This window comes from Pterocles gutturalis, unplaced genomic scaffold (assembly GCF_000699245.1).
Source record: "Pterocles gutturalis isolate BGI_N339 unplaced genomic scaffold, ASM69924v1 scaffold706, whole genome shotgun sequence".
NCBI lineage: Eukaryota > Metazoa > Chordata > Aves > Pterocliformes > Pteroclidae > Pterocles > Pterocles gutturalis.
This window is the reverse complement of record NW_010102638.1, coordinates 28,173-48,625: the sequence shown is the minus strand read 5'-3', so window position 1 is coordinate 48,625 and position 20,453 is coordinate 28,173. Positions and strand designations below refer to the sequence as shown.

The 20,453-nt window shown below is 37.1% G+C and overlaps 1 protein-coding gene across 1 annotated transcript in view; it reads right to left on the bottom strand.

Annotated features, from left to right (window-relative positions):
- Positions 1-271: 271 nt before the first annotated feature.
- Positions 272-20,453, bottom strand: part of LOC104471111 (radixin-like) — a 41,268-nt gene continuing 21,086 nt past the window's right edge. Inside the window, 11 exon segments of the mRNA XM_010086341.1 lie at positions 272-965; positions 10,387-10,547; positions 11,497-11,739; positions 12,545-12,637; positions 13,615-13,675; positions 13,677-13,761; positions 15,813-15,943; positions 16,594-16,757; positions 17,409-17,505; positions 18,953-19,099; positions 19,587-19,670. Of these exon segments, the coding sequence (XP_010084643.1) occupies positions 929-965; positions 10,387-10,547; positions 11,497-11,739; positions 12,545-12,637; positions 13,615-13,675; positions 13,677-13,761; positions 15,813-15,943; positions 16,594-16,757; positions 17,409-17,505; positions 18,953-19,099; positions 19,587-19,670 (1,303 nt within the window). The 3' untranslated portion in view covers positions 272-928.

Below are 20,453 nucleotides of genomic sequence, written 5' to 3'. Positions count from 1 at the left end.
ATAGCTGAATTTGGGAATAATTCAGGTGTCCATCTACCCAATTACCAGCTGCCTTAATTACCAGCTCCCGTCCTTTTCTTCAAGACCAATCCATTCTTTGCAAATCCAGCCTCCCACAGCTTATCTGATCACAGCACAAGACGTTTATCTGGGAACTCCACTTCGGACTGGTGCCACCAAATGAATTAAACTTCTCAGGAAGTGAAAAAAAAAATCCACTAGCAATAAGCAACAGTGACCATCAAATGAATAGTGATTCTTAGGATTAACTTTAAAACCCATTTATTCAGGCTTTTGTGCAGGGTGCACAATTCAATGCAGTTACGTATACACAGTATGCACATCCTAACAGCGTACAAAAAGGCAAGCAGCAACAGGTGCTTACACTGGAAATGTATGTACAGACATATTAAATCCGGAGTTTTACATTAGAAAATTATCTGACGCTATTCACGTATCATCAAGGCTATCAGAAGCCGTGTAGAAAACCAATAAAACTTGGAAAGTATCTATTCTTATTTCACTTTACCCAGGCTGGATATGGAGTCCCAGACGACACCATTTATGGGCAAAGCCTACAAGATCCCCAAGCACTTTGAAGGGTCACATCACTGTTCACTCTAACACTCCCCATTACATGTTAAAGATTAACAGTATTATTTCCTGTTTTTTCTGGGAAGAACAACAGCGTAAACACTTCAAAAAGCTAATTTTCTCCTGGGAAAAGACAGCAAAGGAAAGATTTAAGGAGACCATGAGAGAACCAAACATTAATGAAATGTTGTAACAGCACTTCCTGGTCCTTCCAGAAAACTCTTCACAGACCAGGCAGCACCTAATTTAAAGCGCTGTGAACTGTCCAGATTTACAGAAGCGCAATGGCAGGCCTTGGCAGACCCCAGGTCTTCTGCTGATCTTTACCTTGTTCCTATCCTACGGGCTGCAAGAGATCGTACTTTTGTAACCTGCACAAAAAGACATAGAGAGATCAAGTAGATTTAGCAAGAGGATACTAAACAAAAACAATAAATAGAATTATGCAGCAACATCATAAGAGCCGTACTTCTCTCTCTGGAACTATTCTGAAAAGTACCAAATTCCTGACTTTAATTTCCCACTGAATTTTGCTCAAGATGTCACCAGAATGAGGGAGCACCAGGAAATAATGATTTAAGAAACACGTGGGTCTTGTGGCCAAGGCCCTCAAGGACACCTTGACCCCATCCTCATTGACTTTCAGCCTGAAGAACAGGTCCAACTCTCTTCCACTACCCTTCTATACCAGAGACAAATTCTTGCACACACCAGTAGAGTTTTGGTGGCAAATGTTATCATTACGAAGAACCTAACCTAAAATCCACCCAGGGAGTAGTTTTAAAGGACTAATTTGCTTTTGCAGATGACACAAACCACAGCTGAATGCAATGTAGGCAAGACTCAGTTAAAACTGCTCCCAATGGTGGCCAAAATCAGATGCTTTGTGCATAAACACACCAGATACAGGAAATATCTGTAGAACATTCAATCACAGCCAATACGATTTCAGACATCTCTTCACTTTAGCACAGCGCATATGCCATTTGCTGTGTAAGCTCTGGGGTTTAGTTTATTCAGTTCATTGCCTTGCATGAGCTTTTTGGAGAAAAGGTGAGGATAGCATAAAGAATCTCTCTCAAATCTATTTCTCTCAAGTTTAAAGTTCTCTGGTGGAAATCTTTACAATGAGTCAAAATTTATTTGAGTGAAGATACATTTCAAAAATGTATACTTTTTCCATGTTGATTTTTATGAAAATTCATTGTTGAATTGGCTTGAAAAATGTTTTCCTTTCAGAAAAGGGCTGCCTTAAATGTACCATATTATGAATAGGCAAAAAATAATCAGTATTTTAAATTCAGCCTTCCTATAGTGCAAACCTCTCATTTTGATTGTTTTAGAGAAACCCTCCAGCTGTAAGTATTAATAAATCAGAATTTTATTCAAAAGGACTCAAGAAAAATACATAAATACCAGATTCTCTTTATCATTCAATAAGCATAGGGAATGAGTTGCTCTTCAAAAGTAAGAAGCCGTCAATAGCACTTCTTTTACGTTTGCAAGTGCAGCTACAGCATGTAACACGTAGGAACATCACGTCAAATTTTATAGCACAGAATGTTTCCCATACAAATAATTTTCTGGTGCACAAAGTCAGTGGGAATTGAGCATAAGCAAATAAAATGTGTGGTTAAGATTCAGAAGTACTAAAACCACTCTGGTGTTTCAAAAGTCTGATGGCAAATCCTGGGCAGGGGTGGGGAGGAGAAAGAGGCTTCTCGCAGTGAGTGAAACTGTGGGCTCGGATGGTGCAACTGAAACCAGCGAAATGTTTCCTGGTACTAAGAGATCCCCAGAAACAACTGGCTTTTGCAGGAGAATAAAAACAAACATGGAGATAAATAGACTGATTTTGATAAAAAGGACAAAAATGAACCATACTCACTCTACATGCTGTAATGTTTTTAAAATAATTTTTTAAACACAGCTTTAAAAAGCTCAAATTCTAAAACAATTCAAGATCAAAGTTTATATAAAAATAAGTAGCAGCTTGTGTGTTTCTCTATAATAGAGCCATTACAAGGCTTGATGCCACATACTGTATGTGAAAAAATGTGAAATACTAGAAATCTCCAGTTTGACCATGCTATACATACCTTTTTTATATATGTGTGTGTATATAGAAGTAATCAAGCTCAGTTAAACACAAAGCAAATTATACTACCTTTCCCTCAGAACACAGTTTCAGCCATTAAGCTCCAGATTGCAAAGCGAGTTGCAGTGTCATAGGCAAAACACAATTTTACAAAATCACTGGGGAGGAAAAAGGCATTTTCATTCTGAAATTGATAGAATAAGCCACAACAGAAGTAATCAAAGGAGCTATGACTGAAGAAAGATATATATGGTATTCCCTTCTTCAGTGCTCTCTGAAGAATCCCACAAATGTCAATAAATAAATAAAAAGCCTGGTGAATTTTACCAAAGTACTTTGCTACCATAAATTTAGTTTGAGAAAAAGTCTGTCTTGCTGTACATAGCTGCCTGCCTCTTGTTTTCACCCTGTAGACAAAGCAGTCAGCTAATGCAATGTATTTCTTTCAGTAAGTCTCAGGGCTTAAACTTTTTTCCCCCACAATGTTTTTAAACTAATAATTGTGCAACATGTTCATTCCCCACCTTAATTTGCATTCTCATACTGAAACGAAGTTATTTCTTGCATTAAAGCTCTCAGTGATCTAAACTGAAATCTATTCTTCAGACAAAATAAATGGCATGACACACTACCAAGGACAAAAAGAAAACCCAAGAGCACTAAAGCAAGGTGAGAAGTAAGAACCAGTCCAAAGACTTGGAGAAACATGTATGAAGAGGGCCACATGAAGCATATAGAAGCTACTGCTAGAAATAAGGTTCTCCAGAATTTATTTTCATGGCTTCTTCATATGAAAAGGAACAGACCAGACAGGTATGAGATCTTTTCCCTCCACACCTGCCACTGCTGCTTAGAGTCAGCACAGATGGATGAAGAACTCCTCAAAGGTACCTACGCTTCTGCTGCAGAGGACTGCAGCTTTTACCAGGGTGACCTGCAGACGAGGTTCGAAACCAGGCAGGAATATAACTGTAACTCTTTTAAATAAGGATCCACATGAAAAAGTAAACTATTTCATGTTTTTTCTTTTTAGTATTTTTACATCCAGGACAAGTGTTGTGCAGAAAAGCAAAGTGCCAGCATGGTGCAGTTGTGCCCGACTGCTCACAACCACCCTGCTCCAGGGCTTCCTCTTGCACAGTCCAGCCAGGCAGACAACCTACACAACGACAGCACCGAATTTCCATTCCATGTGCTCCCTTGTGTGCATGACTAGGGCTAGGCTCAAAGTTGAAACTCTTGGGTACAAACACTGTGATTCAGATCTTCCCCGGTTTTCTGCAAGCGTTAACATACTTGTTTTCTGACATTTTCTCATCTCTAGAATGGTACTAGCAATTATTAACTAGTCAATACTTCTTCTATAAGGTGGCATATACCATGCATGCCCGATATGAGAACGTGTAGCCAAAAATAATGCAGGGATTTTTCCAAGAGTAGCAGTAGCAATTCTAAATTTAAATATGATGTTAGCCAGCTTGAGGACAACACTAAGATCCCAAACGCAGAAGGAAGAGCTGCGTTTTCAAACAGTACAGAAAAGTACAACAACTGGCACTGCACAGCAAAAGAGATGCCTGAAACACTGTTCATAAGAGAAAAGATACAAGAATTCAAAATGTGAATTAAACTGAAAACTATTGGGAAGAAAGAGATGCCTGAAACACTGTTCATAAGAGAAAAGATACAAGAATTCAAAATGTGAATTAAACTGAAAACTATTGGGAAGAAACATACAGCAGAAGTGCAGATCAGTGATATGAAGACTTATAATCTTTAGAAATTTTTTCTGATGTGTGAACAAGCTTGTTGTCCTGTCCCAAATCCCTGAGCACTGAATCTGCCGATTTACTCAAAGGTAAATGAATTTGTTCCCAGTAATAAAGGTGGTGGCAGGATAGACTGGTCTGTGTACCCTGGATGTTACCTACACATTCTCAACTTACTTTTTTGAAGATTGAAGTGCACTTGGCAGAAAAGTTTTCAGCTTTAGCCCCAATGCAAATGACTCTCTCTCTGCCAAAACGACGGCGATTACCATATTCATAGAGATTATTAATTAATCAGAAGTGCTACTTAAATAAAAGTAAAGCTAGACTACTTCAACTCATCAGTATAATGTATTTTAGGAAAACATTTGACACAGTAGTCAACCATTTACTGGGAGCTCAGTTTAGCAGAATTTTATTGAAGTTATAGATTAAGAAGTTAAATACTGTATCAAATTTAATGAAGAAATCAAGGGTGATTAAGAAGCGTGAAAGCTGAGGCCACAGGGAGCTGTAGACTTGATATGAGATCCCGCAGAGTTCAGCATATGGGCTTGCAGAGCCTGTCACGCGATTACTGTTCCACATGGGCACACACGGGTTTCGTGTTGCTGGAGCAAGCAGCAGGGCAGCTGGAACTGTGCATGTGCACAACTCGTCAAGGCAGAAATGCTCTGAGACAAAGTTTTCACACTGCAGAAGATGCCTTCTGAAATTTAGCAAGCTATAACACAGAGGCCACTCTAGGGACACATGGCCTTCAGAACTCCAAGAAGTTTTAGTGCTGGACTGCAGGTTTTCTAAAAGCCTTTAGCTAAGTGTTCAGACAAAGGCAACTCCTCTTGTGTAAATAAGGTAGTTTAAAAGCAAGCAAAAAATCCCCCAGCAGACAAGCAAAAAAAGGCAATGCAATGGTCCTACCTCTGGGCCCAATGTCTTTTCACCTGATCCACTTATCCAGAGCACAGGGAACATCAACTCCTACGCCCACATGCATTAGGAATATCTGCACCAGCCAGGCCACCTCCTTTGATGTGCATTTCCATCTCCCCTGGTTTCTTCCGCTGCCTAAAGTTTACTGCTGTGAACAGAAACACTCCAACACATTTAAAAAAGCCAATATAAACACTTAATGGAATCCCAGCAATTCAAAATGCTCCATTTCCCTTTGCTAACTTTGTCTTTCTCTACACTATGAGCCATGGGGGTATAATCTATCTCTTCCTGAATATCCTGAACGTTGGAGGTGCTGCTGCAAATATTGTGGTATCTTCTTGGGAAGAAACTTGATGGTTTGGGATTGGAGTTTTGGGGTCAGGTTTTTTGGGCTTTGGCAAGTCCGCTTCATTCACATTAATTGAAACACACACATCTGATATGTCAGCAATCTCTTCACAGGGAAGGGAGAAAAAGCAAAACAAGTCCAAGTTTCTCTAACTGCACTCTGAAGGAGGAATTTATCAAGTCAGAATCTGGAAACCGTGAAGTGAACGCAAGTGATAGACTCTGTGAATCAAAACAAAAGCAGATAACTGGCCAATGCCTACAGATCTGGGCTCAGCTCTGTGAAATGAGAAGGACAACTCCCTCCAACAAACTGGCTGCTGAATTTGCTAAACAAATTCTTGGTCACAGTGAATTTATTAATGCTGCAATAGTACAGTGAAAGGAGTCCTCAGCACAAGCAGATAAATGGGCCAGTTCAGGGTTCCAGCTCACCACGAGGTTGTTGGGGTTTTTTCCCTTACAGTCCTCTAGCATTGCTCTTCACTGTTACGCCATCCCGTCCAGCCCTGAGCTGCTCCTTGCTGCTGACTGGGTCCCCAAACTGGGGAAAAGGACCAGTCATTTAAAACCCACATGCTTGCAGCCCATTTGGTTGGGGAGGAAAAGTGCTGGGTGGCCTGCTCGGGAGCCAAGCAGAGGGACACGCCACCTGGCTGGTGGCCAGCCAGAACCACCTCCTTAGCCACCCAGCCAGCTTACCAGCCAGCATGGCATTGCGGCTGGGAGGCAGGTACTCTCCATCTCTAGGCACAAACAACAGAATATGCTCTGAGGGGGTCAAAGTAATTACCACAGTCTGTGTGCTGATCCATTGACACTTACTAAATTTTCCAGGAAAATCTTACCACTCAGCCAAGATACTTTATGCGCATAAGACGACTTCTATTTATAAGTGAACTTTCCTCTTCTGCAAGGAAACTTTCAATTTTCTTATGTTGATATTTTTTTCCAGAAAGTATTTTTATGAACACTAGCATCAACCACCTCATCCTACTGGGTTACATCATCTTTGTTAAAATCCCCAATTCATGTCTCGGGGAGAACAAGACTTTTAGGTTACCCACATGTGAACAGACATGGAAAATACTTGCATAAAAATTCCTTTGCAAAAGCAAAAAGTTTTAACTGATCATTTAAATCTCTATTCTTTCTTTAAAATATTTTAAAAAATATATACTTGAGGTACTTTCTCCTTAGAGGTTTAGAATATTTGATTTAGAACAAACCTCCTTTTTCCTCAGAGGCGCTTAAGCAGGTTACTTGAACAACCCTACAGGATGTATTTTAAGACCGAGACAAAAGCATAATAATGCTTTCCAAACTAGGTTTAAAAAGGCATACATGAATTTTGGTCTGTTTTGGACAAAAAGAACAGAGTATACAAGAAACATGTACTCAGAGAGTACAACCAAGAAAAAAAAAAAAGTAGGTTTTGATATGCAGAGGGCATTCTGGGTGGCTGTGTTAGCCTGGCCTGTACACAGTGGCACTATTTTGTATCCTTTTCTCTCCACCTCAAGAGCATGTTTAACAAAAAACAAACAAACAAACCCCAACCAGTCAAAGCACTTGCCTCCCCTTTCAAGCACAACATTCTGAAGTTACATACTCATGCAGAAGCTCTCTAACAAATGAGAAAACTCAAATTTAATGCTTCAGCAGTAGGGGCTCCAAGAAGAGAGAAGTACAGAACTAGGAATACACATGGTAAAAAACTATCAAGTACACGTTTTAATTAATCATAGCAATTCTGTCATACAGAGTAACAAAAGGGGTCATGTAATTGTATCGAGTGCAAGGCCAAACAAATACAAGATAGAATGGAATGTCAGCTGACAGAAGGTCTGATTTCTGTGAGAGCTGCTTAGCAGATTTATTTGTATACCTATTTATATGGGACTGTTCCTGCTGTCTTCAAGCATAGACAGGTGAAAAAGCCCATAAACTTCCCATTATCCAAAACATATGGCCAGGCATATATTTGACAGCACTGTCCACTGCAACGTGTAGTATCAAAGAACCACATCAAGGTTTCTCAATGCTTAAGACATTGATCTATTAAGCTAAATTTCACTTAACCTAGGGCTAAGCAATATGCAGGCAGTGATTGAAAGTTCTTACATTACCCATAGAGCTCTTATGTGGCCAAATTACCCTTTGTTCTCAAGAAAGCCAACTCGCTCTGATGATTCACATCCTGTTTTGAATTGACAGTCACCAGTGCTTCCTCCCAACTGTATGTGGTAATTTCTTAAGCAGAGTACCATTCTCTAGGGATACAATTTAATTTTTTTTTAATTTCATTTTGACCAGAGTGTGAAACTAAAGATGATCAAAATTTGCATACTGCTCTGGAAAAAGGCTATTACACTGCATTTAGCAAAGCTGTCAGAAAAAAAGTGTTAAATAAAAACAATGGACCTCAGAGAAATTAACTGTATCTCTTTATTGTTAACCAATGAATGTTATCCAAAATAGTAGATGTAATTGTAGCTTAATTGTACAACACAAAACATATGCTAAAGGAAAAAGCACGTGGAAAATTACTTCGACAAGTAATCATTAAATGTATTCTTAGTATTTCCGCACCAGTAAGTGTTCCCAACTGCTGGTGACAGCAGCTATTACCACTTTGTTCATTGTGAAAATCCATACTACAAATGGTTGTTCTGGTTGTTTAGGAAAAAAAAAAAAATCACACAGTTTTATAAATGGATCTAATCCATTTAGCCCTACTCTATGTGTTGTAGATTTATGAACAGCAAACTTTACCGGTATTTTTTCTCAACTGATGTCACAGTGTTAGTGCACACTTTCCAGGGAAAAATGAAAACTCACTGAAAGCACAGTATTTCACCTGCTATGGCAAACTGTTCGAATTCTTCACAAATTTGCTTAAGCTTCAGTGTTTGAAGCCTGTGAACCAAAAACTGTTCTTACAATGCACTGCAAGTAGAAACACCAACTTCCACCAAGCAGCATTTTGAAGCATGTGCACACCATCTGCACATCAGTCTTCAAGGTCAACCAGATATGTTTAGCCCCACAAACCAAAAATATATTAATGTATCTTTATTTTATTTTCATGATGTCACCCCACATAGCCAACCTTTAACTCCACAAAATAGAAAAAACCAACCTTAGTTGGACTGTTCATAAGAAATTTAAACCTATTGTGCATGAAAAAAATGTTTAATAAAATGGCAAATTTTAATAGATAAGGTGTAAATTTATGAGTGCATAATATCAAACAGAAAAGAGCTGAACCATCCTCAGAGAAAGCAGGGTTCTTCCACTGTAGATATTTACTAGGGTACTATAACAGAAAGAATAACTGCAGTCCACATTAACTGTAAAGTTATTTCTAAAATTCAATTTCTAAGCAAATTTCTCAAAAAAGCAGGTCTCCTTTTCAAGAGGGAAAGGACTTAATAACAATGATCTGACATCAGATATGACAATTACAATACTAGCTTCACTGAAAACTGAAGCTACAAACACTTTTACTCCAATTCTAGGAACTTTCACTTTGTATTTGGAAACCCAAAAGACAAACTAACTCACACGCACGTTCTACACCCCTCCCAGGAGATAGTACATCAGTGACAGGTTACAGCTTTAAAACACACAAGATGCTTTTACAATTTAAACTCAACAAAAGGAAGTTAGACTGTATTTAGCACTATGAATCCATCTTAAAGTAAAACAAAATCCTAGGAGTAAGGGCTCCTAGCGTCCTATAATATCACTGTGTAGTGACAGTCAATTTGAACAGTTTCTTTCATGGTGTTTGAAGGACCAGTCATCATGTATATAGTAGTGAGGTAGGATACTGTCCCCTCCCTGGGACTGATGTTTTCATATGCTCCCTTGCCAGAAAGGTCCAGGACTCCCTACTGCAAATAAAATAATTACAAGGAAATAGCACATGAAGCTTTGTAATTTTGTTTTCTTTGCTGCATTAGAATATTTTGAGCATCTAAAAGAATCACCTAGGAAAAGCAATACTTATTCAAGCCTATCAGCAGCCACGTGCTGCCCACAGGTAGCGTTCCATTTAAAAATATTTCCTGGAATACCACCTGCCATCCAGACCTTTGTGAACAGGTAGGCAAAGAAAACCATCAATGATGACAGGACATGAAACACCAAAGAATTTCACTTGGGAGAAAAAAAAAATCAAAACTGAAAGTCAGCAATATCAAACTCCTCATGGTATAGCTACATTGAAAAATATAATTTCAAACTTCATACTGAAATAGTACCTATCCAGTTTAGCTTCAGTTCTATTCTTCTTTGTATTTCTTAATGTTTAAGCAATCCTTATACTTGTCAGTCATTATATACTTCACATCAGTCTCCAAAGGAAAAAAAAAAGTGAAACAATGAAACTGAAAATGTGATGGGGAAAAAACTGCTACCTTTCTCCACACCCTCCCCCCAAAAAACCTAGGGATGACAGACTGCCTTACTGTTGAATAGCTTCCCCTAAATTTGTCTTCTAGCCCCTGTAGTCAAACTGGTATTAAGTGCTTTGGCAAAGTGGGGTGCAATCCATCAAATCTGCAAAGGCCTGCTTTTTTCTCTGTTGGTGGTTCAGCTTTACGAGGAACATATATGCAAAATAACAGCTCTCACATTGCTTCAAACTCATCAATACGCTGCTTCGTATTGCCTTGTCGGATTTGCCGAAGAGTCTTGTACTTATCACGGCCTGCTTTAACATTCTCAGCATGAAGGACATCATTTTGTGTTTTCTTGGTTTCATCTCTGGCTTGAGCCAACTCAGAACTTAAAGCCTGTTGAATAAAATATTTGCATTTAAGTGCTTTGACTAATCTTAATCATTCCGGAATTTCTGATAACAGCTATTCCACAACTTGGATAACAATTTCTTGAATGCCAACCTATTAAATGCTTGTTGTGCTGTTCAGTAACTCAAGCTGTGAGGTCTATCAGAAAGTGGAGAGCATAGGATTCTTTCCAAACTGGAAAAAAAATGCTTCATACCATAACATCCAAGAAAGGTACCAGCAAGATAAAGCAGGAGAATGACCGTATTTTTCAATTTCTGCTTAACTAAAGACAGCTCTTGTTTATCTCCCTGATCCTGTTCAGTGATTGGCCAAGAAGAAAGGATATTACACATACACGCTACTAAGATATTGCTGCCAGAAAAAGCAGCAGCTTTCCATTTCTTTTATTTCCTTCCCAAAGAGACATTTCATAACAAGGCACGGGTTTAGCACTAACATACATTTTTATACTTTGAGGGGTAAGACTAGTCTAGGAGGAAATGCTCTATTTCAGGGAAATAAGATTAATCCAAAATGAGCATAATTCAGTTTTTGCATTTACAACGTCTGTGAAGGACTGCAAATAAACACGAATGCTATTAAGCAAGCATCTCTTCACACCACTCAATGAATTTCAGTATTGAGAAAGGAAGACATTAGGTTTTAACGCTCAGTGTCCTGGACATTACATAATTATTAGAAATGTTTACTGGCCAATGTGACAACATACCAATACTTCTAAGCTATAAAGCACAATCTTACATCCAATTTTTCTATCTATTCTACTTCTAGAACACTATGAATTATATTGGCTGGCAAACTAGCAATAAACTTAGTAAATTATAAAAAGGCTATTTCCTTGGCACACTGCAAATTCAACTAGATTTTTGACAAATAAAGAATGAAAACACAAAGCCTGAATTACGTTGGTACAACTTGGAATCTTCATTACCTGGAGCTGTTTCTTAACACGTTCATTTTTCTGTGTTTCTGTTACCCGTTCTTCCTCACTCCTGTGATTCATGACACCATCAGACGACAGTTCTGCACTGGCTTCAGCATTGTTCTCATCATGTTCATCGTGTTCATTCTCTGTTGGAGGAATAACTGGTGGGGGAGGAGGAGGTGGAGGAGCAGACATCACAGATTTCAGTTCTTCTTTGGTCTTTTCCAAGTCCTCTTGGGCTGCAAAAGCCTAAATATAGTGAACAGTACTTAGCAACTTTTAAAATTATTTACAAATAGTCAGAAAAATAAAAATAAATATTTAAGATTTTTCAGACACATGGAAACTGTCCTTTATAAATGATACACTTAGCTCACCCACTGAAAATTGTCGAATAGAAACATAGGGTAGAAAGATACTAGTCAAAACCAACTGTACCGGAGTCCACATATTTCCAGCAGGAGCCAAGAGAAGAGTGAGAGAATACGACACTGGTACTGATTGCTCAGGGACTTCCTAAATCAAAGGTGATGTCTTCAAATACAATTTCAGAGAGAACTTACAAGAATTTGTTCAATCACTTTTTGAACCTGTGCACACAACTAGCATCCCATAGCTAATTACATATTTTGTGAAGAAATACTATTTTGCTTTAAACTATTGTCCAGTTGCATTTTACATGCCTTTGTTATTGTTCTGGTTTATCTTTTCCCTACCACTCATGATTTTATAAATCTCCCTCCTGAGGCGTTTTCTCTTCCAACACTAAGCTCCAATCCATTTCATCACCATATGTAAAGAAGCCATTTCAAATTTTTGACCATACCTTTATCATGAGTACTTTCCCCCCCTTCATGGCTACTTAATATTAAGAAATTAGCTAAGTAGAAGTATAGGCTGGCTTCAGTAGACTAGAGAACAAAAACCTTCAATAAAGGCTTCTCTGAAGCCTTTGGAAAGAGAGATTCAATCCCATGGACTTCCAGTGGGATTTCCGCACTCATCTCCCTTAGTTTCTTTGAAGTTCTGACTTCACACAGCACGAGCTCATTACTTTGTGCTGCCATTCTGAGGCTTCCTCTTCTTTCTTTTTCTTGGCCTCCTCTAGAAGTGCAATCTTGGCAGTGAATTCAGCAAGTTCTGCCGCCTGAAACAAACAAAAACATGAAGTAGAAGTTTTAATTTGGTATAATTTTGGCTCTGCAGTGGAAGAAAGCAGAGCCTTTGCTGTGATCTGATGTGAAAAGAGCTAGTTACTATCCATAACTTCACTGCTAAAAATAGAAATTTTAAGCATATATGACAGGGGGAATGAATCTGTACTCTTCCTGATGGAAATAAGTCCAGAAAAAAAATATTTATCTTCTGCACTTCCAAAGTTTGCTGGGAAAGAGAGAGCTGTAGTTACAAATTAGCACTTGGGGCTGTTCCAGTTTAATACAACCTTGATGCTTCCACCAATAAGACAATAATTCTGGATCATAATCTCAGTATTATTAAGCTAAATCTTGCCTTCAGAATTGTGTGATAAATTTACAGAAGATCAAAAACTGTTTTATAGTTGAGAAATAATTTCTTCTGCTATTTTTGTGCCTTTCTCAGTTACTATGTGCAAATCTTGAATTAGAAGCAGTTTAGTACAGAATGGGTGAAGATTCTGTAAATGCTGTAAATAGAGTGGGGGAAAAAACAACAAAAAAACAAACAAGCAAAAAACCCCACAATGTCACCAACTCCTCACTACTACCATCAAGCTTCACAACAGACCTGCTTCCCAGTGGACTGCAGAAGGAAAGCTGCTCTTGTTCTCGGCTGGATAAGCCTGACACTATCAGAAACAGAATGTAGTGGGTGTTGTCAGACTGAAATGTTTACTTCATCATTTAATTTCCTACAGCCATACAGTTTTGGGTTTGTTTTTTTATTTTTCCTTTCTTAAAAGTAGTGGCAAATCTAATATAGTTTTCTAAAGAAGTTCCCACAACAATCTGTAACAGTATTTCACATACTTTTATCTGTTTCAATGTACTTGTTCTTGGTTATACCCATTTTGTCAAATGGACAAAGGCTACATTTTCAACTACCTTTTTCCATTTGTTTCAAAATACGGTTAAAGCTTCTTACTAGCTGCTCCTGGTTCTTCATTTGATCAGCTGCCTGCTTAGCTAGAGCAGCTTTAGCTTTGCTCTTTTTCCAGGCGCTCTGCTTCTTCTTTTGCACGCTTTCGTTCTTGATCCAGTTCTAGAGCTCTTCTAGTCTGTTCCTCTAGCTCTGTCGAAAGGAACGTTTGCAGACAAAGTATTATTACCTAGCTCTTCCTCATATGTAACAGAGAAAACAGTTAAAATAAAGTAACCTAGAAATCTGACAAAGATTTACAAGGCTGCCTCCAGCCAAGAGGAGCTGTTGAGCATGGTACCTGAAGCTACACTCCATGTCTGATTCCCCATGCGCCCCCTGCCCCTTTAAGACATACTTTGGACATACTTCATCTGACAGTTATGATAGTCCAGTGTTTCCAAAAATTATCACCTCACAGATAAAACTAAACACCCAAATATATGTGCATGTACATACACTCTCACTCTTACTTCTGAGATGATACATACATTCAATCATACTCTCTTAAAAAAGCAAAAAACCCCTCTTCTACTCTATTGAAATGCCTGACAAAGATTCCTTAATTACAACAGACAATTTAGGCACGTGCCTCAGCAAAATTACCTACGACTCATTGGAACGGTCAGAAAAATTCTCCATAGACAGAAACAAAAAGGTGCAAACAGGAAAATTTTTAATCAAGGGAAGACTAATAGTTGTCTAGATGACTGGTTAGCAAAATATTGCAATCTAAAGGGCTGAACTCTGAGTGAAACAGGGACAAGTAATAATCTACCAGTACTGCAAGGTAAGATTTGCACAGGCGAAATACGCTCCTCTGATATGCAAAATGTAGTGACTATGAAAAAAGTCCTTCTGAAGCTCCTTGCCAATGATAAACATTCCACTATGGTTTTGTCTAGGCATAGCTGCCATAGATTCCTTCACCAGGAACAACTGCTCACTTATTGGAAAAATTCATTTGCCCTTCATATGCTTTAATACTAAAAAGCATCTCCCCAGGTATGCTGACACATGCTTAATCCTTTGCACTTGTAGTTTTAAGTAGGTCTCATGTAATCAATGTCTTCAGCTGCCTTCCCAGGCTGCTACTTCAGTTATAAAATTTCATAACAGAATTACAAGTATGTGGAGTTGTGCAAATGCAGTACTTAGAAAAATAAAATGCACAAATATTTAAAAACACTGCTCAAACAAAATATTTCTGTGAAGATGGAGAACACTTATCTACCAAGTCAACTACAGAGTACAGACACCATTTATATAAACACTTTTCCATATGTGAACAGAAGGCTGAAAAGACAAGCAACACATGAACATTATGTATCGCACCAGAAGTTAGGCTATATTGATTACAAAAAGGTACAAGAAAATGCACATCATTAAACCTTTAGAATCACCCTGACACTGTTTTGTCCTGGGCTAAAGAGCTCTCCTTTAAACAATTCCAAGGCACAGTTCATGTGCTACCTGTCTGGATGTGTCCAACCTGTTCTGCACTGAAAAACAAGGGGTAGAGCTAGAGAACAGTGCCAGGCACATGTAATTTATTTGCACAGATTTAGTCAGTGATTCTCTATCGTGCCTGAAGCCAACGGTTATGAACAGAAGAGAGGAAAAGAGCTTTTATGAATGTAAACAAAACTTGAAGCAAGAAAAAGAACATGGAGAGGAGGGACTGGGAAGTAGTGGAGACAGGGACCCTGTGGGGTGGTGCAACACAAAGTATTGTGATTGATCAAACTACATTTATTCACTAAAATCTGACAAGATTTTAATTTTTAAATTCTCAGATCTTAAAATGGAGTAGGAAAACAAAAGGACAAGGAATTTCCAGATAAAAAGCTACAACTCCCAAGTTTTCAGCACTTTAAGCATTTCGTAATTTTGAGTTGAACTGTGTACACATTAATTTCCTTTATATTGAAATGGAAACTTTTGTCAAATTAGGAATTGGTTTTATATTACAAATATAAACACATATGCACACACACCCTCTTTTAACACTTAACATTGAAAAAGGATGTTTCTTCTTAAATTAAATAATACACCACAAAATTCTTGTTATTATCAGTAAAATAAATTTAAAAAAAGAAACCAACAAAAACACACACATACCAAGAGAATTGTGGAACTGAACTACCCAACTGGACTAAACATTGTTATCAGATACAAGAAATCCAGGACCCGTAAAAGCTCACCTTTCTGAGCTTTCATTGTTTGTTCCTCAATTTGTCTTAAGCGTTCTACTAATTCTTCCTTTTCACGCTCTATTCTTTCCTTTTCCTTTTCTGCTATCTCCCTTTTCTTCTTCTCATTTTCTAATTGTGCCCTGAAAAAAAATAGTAGAAGGCTTTTTTAACCTCAGATTAAATTCTCCTCTAAGGATGCTGATAGACTATTTTTCAGTTTACCCAGCCAGTAGAGAAGCACATAATTTTAAATGTTTCAAATTCAGTTTTACAATGCAAGAACAACCAATTTGCTGTTTCAAAATACTGTACAGAAAAAACAATTTATGAACAGAACTGATTAGCAACCTTGGTTATGGTTCAACCAGGTAAATACACAGTTATACCTGCATTTTAGACATGGCTGATGTTTCATCTGGGCTAGAAATGTCTACGGTATTTTTTAAATATACAAAAGGTAATTCATGGCACTCTTCACTGAATTTGCTTTAAAGGTTCACCTGTAGAGTACAGAAGTCCCTCAGAACCAAGCCACAGAGTTAAGACTTTCACAAAAACATAATGAGAAACAACGGTACAGCTACTATTACTACGCTGAAAGCTCAGAAAAGATACGGCTTTCTATTAAGACAGGTGAGCCATGCCAATCCACAAACCTGGTTATGTACTGCAGAAAGAAAAGCAGCTTTCTCTTTTCTAGAATGCTAAGTTGTCTGATATTCTATATAGGACTTAGTTTTCTTAAAAGGGTAGAGGAATTTTTTCTGTTTCATGGAAGTTTGTTAATTACCTTTCCAATTGTTTCTGATGTTTCTCCTCTCTAGCTTGGGCCTTCATCTGTTGCACTTCAATTGTATCAGGTTTCCTCCTCCTCATGTACAATTCATGATTTCCCATACATAGTGCCAAAATTCGCTTATTAATTCTCAGTCGGGGCGCATAAAAAACAAAATCCTACCAAAAATAATTGCAGCATATTAATTAATCTAAAAATACAGTTGTGACAAGATTCAAAGCATTGCTGCATGCTTGCATGTGTTAAAGTTAAACTTACAAATATTTTGGCATTCATCCTCTGAGCAATCCAAAACCTTAATCTATAAATCTAGTTACCTTAAGGAATTGTAAGATAAATTCAAAATTACACCTGGATTCCTCCATGTAGAAGTTTGCTTGTTTACACTAAATAATTTATTCAAACTTCTAAAAAAGTGAGACTATCCTCTACTCTACTTCTGAAGAGTTTTGACCTAGAAAGTCTCATGAAATGTACTGCTGTAATTAAAAAAAAAAAAAAGAACAACAGAGGGGGGGGGGGGGGGGGTCAGAGAATTTAGCATCTTACACTATGGATTTTCAACACATCACAAAATATCTGTTGACTTAAATTAAAGAAAAATGAAAAAAAGAAATCTTAAGAGTATCAACCAGAATGAAAAGAGAGAAAATAAACACACCATACTTCAAAATCAAAATTTCCTTTTGATTACTATTTTACTAATAAGAATAATAAATGTCACAAAAATATTTACTTATGCCAGAGGAAGTCCCAGCAGGCTTAAATCTCTTCATATACAAAGGCATACTATTCTACACACTACTTACAGGGGCCTTTTTGTCAATTGGCTTTATGACAAATTTTTTGTCATTAAAAGAGATGTTCCTTATTTCACTCCAAGGAAAACCAATCTTGGGTGTCAGCCTTTGGAGAGGAAAAGGTCTCATTAGAAGCAGCAAAGATGTGCGTTTCATTTACATCCACCAAATCTCAACTCCTTACCATTTTTACCATCACAGTTACATTTACAAAACATAACAACAGTTCAAGCATATTTTGGTGGACAATTTTTTACACATTATTCCATCAAATGAATAAATTACATAATGAATAAATTACACGGCACTGTAAAGAAGGAATTTAGAAATTTCAATTTGTGACTTATTATACTACCACTAAATAGATACTAAACATCATAATCATGTACTGATTCTTTATAAGCTATGGATAAATGTATTTTCTGTGAAAAGACTATTTAAGTTTGACAAAAGTTTGACATTTCAAAGACAGAAATTAAATTATCCTTCAGCAATGCTGTACTTCTGTTTAACTCCAAAGACGCACTCTCGCATTTTCAAAGTTCAAGTTAAATTTATTTACCTTGCATCTTAAGGAAAACAAATTCAGTTCAGAAATCATTAGTGTCATGCACCAACTGCATAACTGTAAATATTTTTCTCAGTGAGCACAGAAAGTTTTTTCAATTTATATTATCTTAATTACAAGCATTAGAAAAGTATTTGATTGCTAAATATCGGGAGTTAAAGAATAGCAAAAATTGATTGATCGTTCAATCTGATCTGAACATTTTCTATTATTTCCTTCTTTCAGGAGTTATATTGCCATCTAATGGCAATAAAGGCTTACAGAATTTTGTTATGGAGTATATATATTGAAGAGAATTAAGTTTCAGTTCAGTTGACAGCTGTTACCTGGCATTTGACACATCATGCTTAACTTCACTGTGAAAGGACTGTTGACATCAGATACTATTAACAAGTGTTTCGAAAGAAACAAAAGAATAAGTCTGTTCTTCAGATTCTTCAAATTCTGTACATTTCAGCTTTATCCCTCTTCATGAAGGCCAGAATCTTTGATCTCTTTAGCAGGACCCAAGATTAATCTGTTTTCTTTGACATTTAAAAGGTTTCATTTTTAGACACCAAAGTTTTTTCACACCCTAACAGCTAAAACCCTAGTCACTGCTCTTACAAAACATTTATCATTAAATATGTCGCTCAGCTTCTCAGTGTCCCTTTCATCCTGACAGAAGAGGAAGCATTGAGGGAAAAGTACACAAAGAACCCATATAAAGATGGTCTAGCTATCATAAATCCATATTAAGCAATGTAAATTAACTTTCCACAGAACTGCTCTTCCTTTCCCTTCTTTTGCATCCCTATTTAATCTTTAAAATTCAAATATTCCAGCAGTTAATGTCTCTCTCTCTTTTCCTATCTTTTACATAGATTAGAAGGTATTTGAGAATCTGTTTTGGTAGATGTTATTGAACACACAATAAGGTGGCTTTTGTATAATCTCAGATATGATCTTCTAGGACAGAACTGCAAAATGAGTATTAGCCACTTACTTATCATCATGCTCATAAATATTCAGACCCAAAGCATCAACTCCTAGCCACAATTCAGTTCCTTTTTTATTCTTTATTTCAAAATAGTTGACTCCATACATTTCCAAGTCTTGTGCTATCTTCAGGTATTCCATCATAGAATCTTCCCTGATGAAAGAAGAAAAAAAAAAAAAAGGCATAGCGTAGACAAAACAAAAGTACATTGTAGGAGTAAGGGAACTACAGAATAACTAATTAGTGTAAAATTTAGTTTGGAATTAAATCTCTCTTTGAAATTCATGTGTACATTGACTCAGATACTTGTAGAGTTCTACACCCTAATACCCAAGTACAGTCCGATCATCCCACTTTGTCTTTTCACCCCATGAGCTAAGGAAATACTACACATATTTAGAGGCAGGATACTGCAGACAAAGGCAGTTGACAACTTTACCAGAAATCACATAGATAAGCCAATAACCGAATGGGAAACTCTACCCTCACCCAAGTTTTCATGGAAGTTTCCGATAACTGCCTACTATGGGTCAGAATAAAAGCAAGCAGTTTCCAAAAAAATATGCTGCCTCTCAAAATATATCCTAATAATAATACTAAAAAAACCTTAAAGGTCTTGGAATGTTTTTAATTTAATTACCTTAACATTCCCCTGTGCTCTTCATGCCAGTTCTGTATTCTTTCTTCCCACTGTTCTTTTGTCAGTTTGTGCTGTTCTAACACACTGGGAATAGAAGTTGTTGCCATTAAATGACACTGACAACCAGTTTAACCTCTTAAAGTTATAAAAATAAGTTTGGTTAGGCAGCATAACATATGCTTTAATTGATTAAATGTAAACATGACTTCTTATACACTGCTCAGCTTTTTAACCCAAACAAACATAGAAACTTTGTAGTTCAACAAACAATTTTAAAATAGCATGAAATAAGTTCTTTTTCCATGGTATTCTTTACTCTTTGTAAAATAAAAGTCACACCATAGCGTATCTCGATTTTCAGTAAGGTCATAAAATGTAATGTTTGGAACACCTGAAAATGCAGACCTGTAAAATTCTCATATGACAATGCTGCAAATTTATCTCTAGGTATGCACAGATACACTCAAGCTTTCATTCTGCTGTTGTTCAAAAGAAAAAGTAACACATTAAGACAAGTTAGTAGACTAGTTTGTTAGAGGTTTTAGGGTTTTTTAAAAAAATAAATAAAATCAATAGTGAAGCAGTTTCAGAAAACTATTTGAGGTTTATCAACAGCAGGCTGCAATGATGGAATTGTATTTTGACCCACTAGAACTTTCAATGTAGTACTGCAGTAAGAAATCAATGCATATAACTTTATTATGCTTTTATTCCATGCAGCTAGCATTTTAATCATTCCTAGAGAAATTATTTTAAAGGACAATTTGAAAAGAAAAAAAGAGAGAAACTGCAAGATAATCTTACTAAAGAAGTCAGAACAGTTGTTTTCCTTCCTTCCTCTTTACTCAGGAAAGTAAGGATTTACTG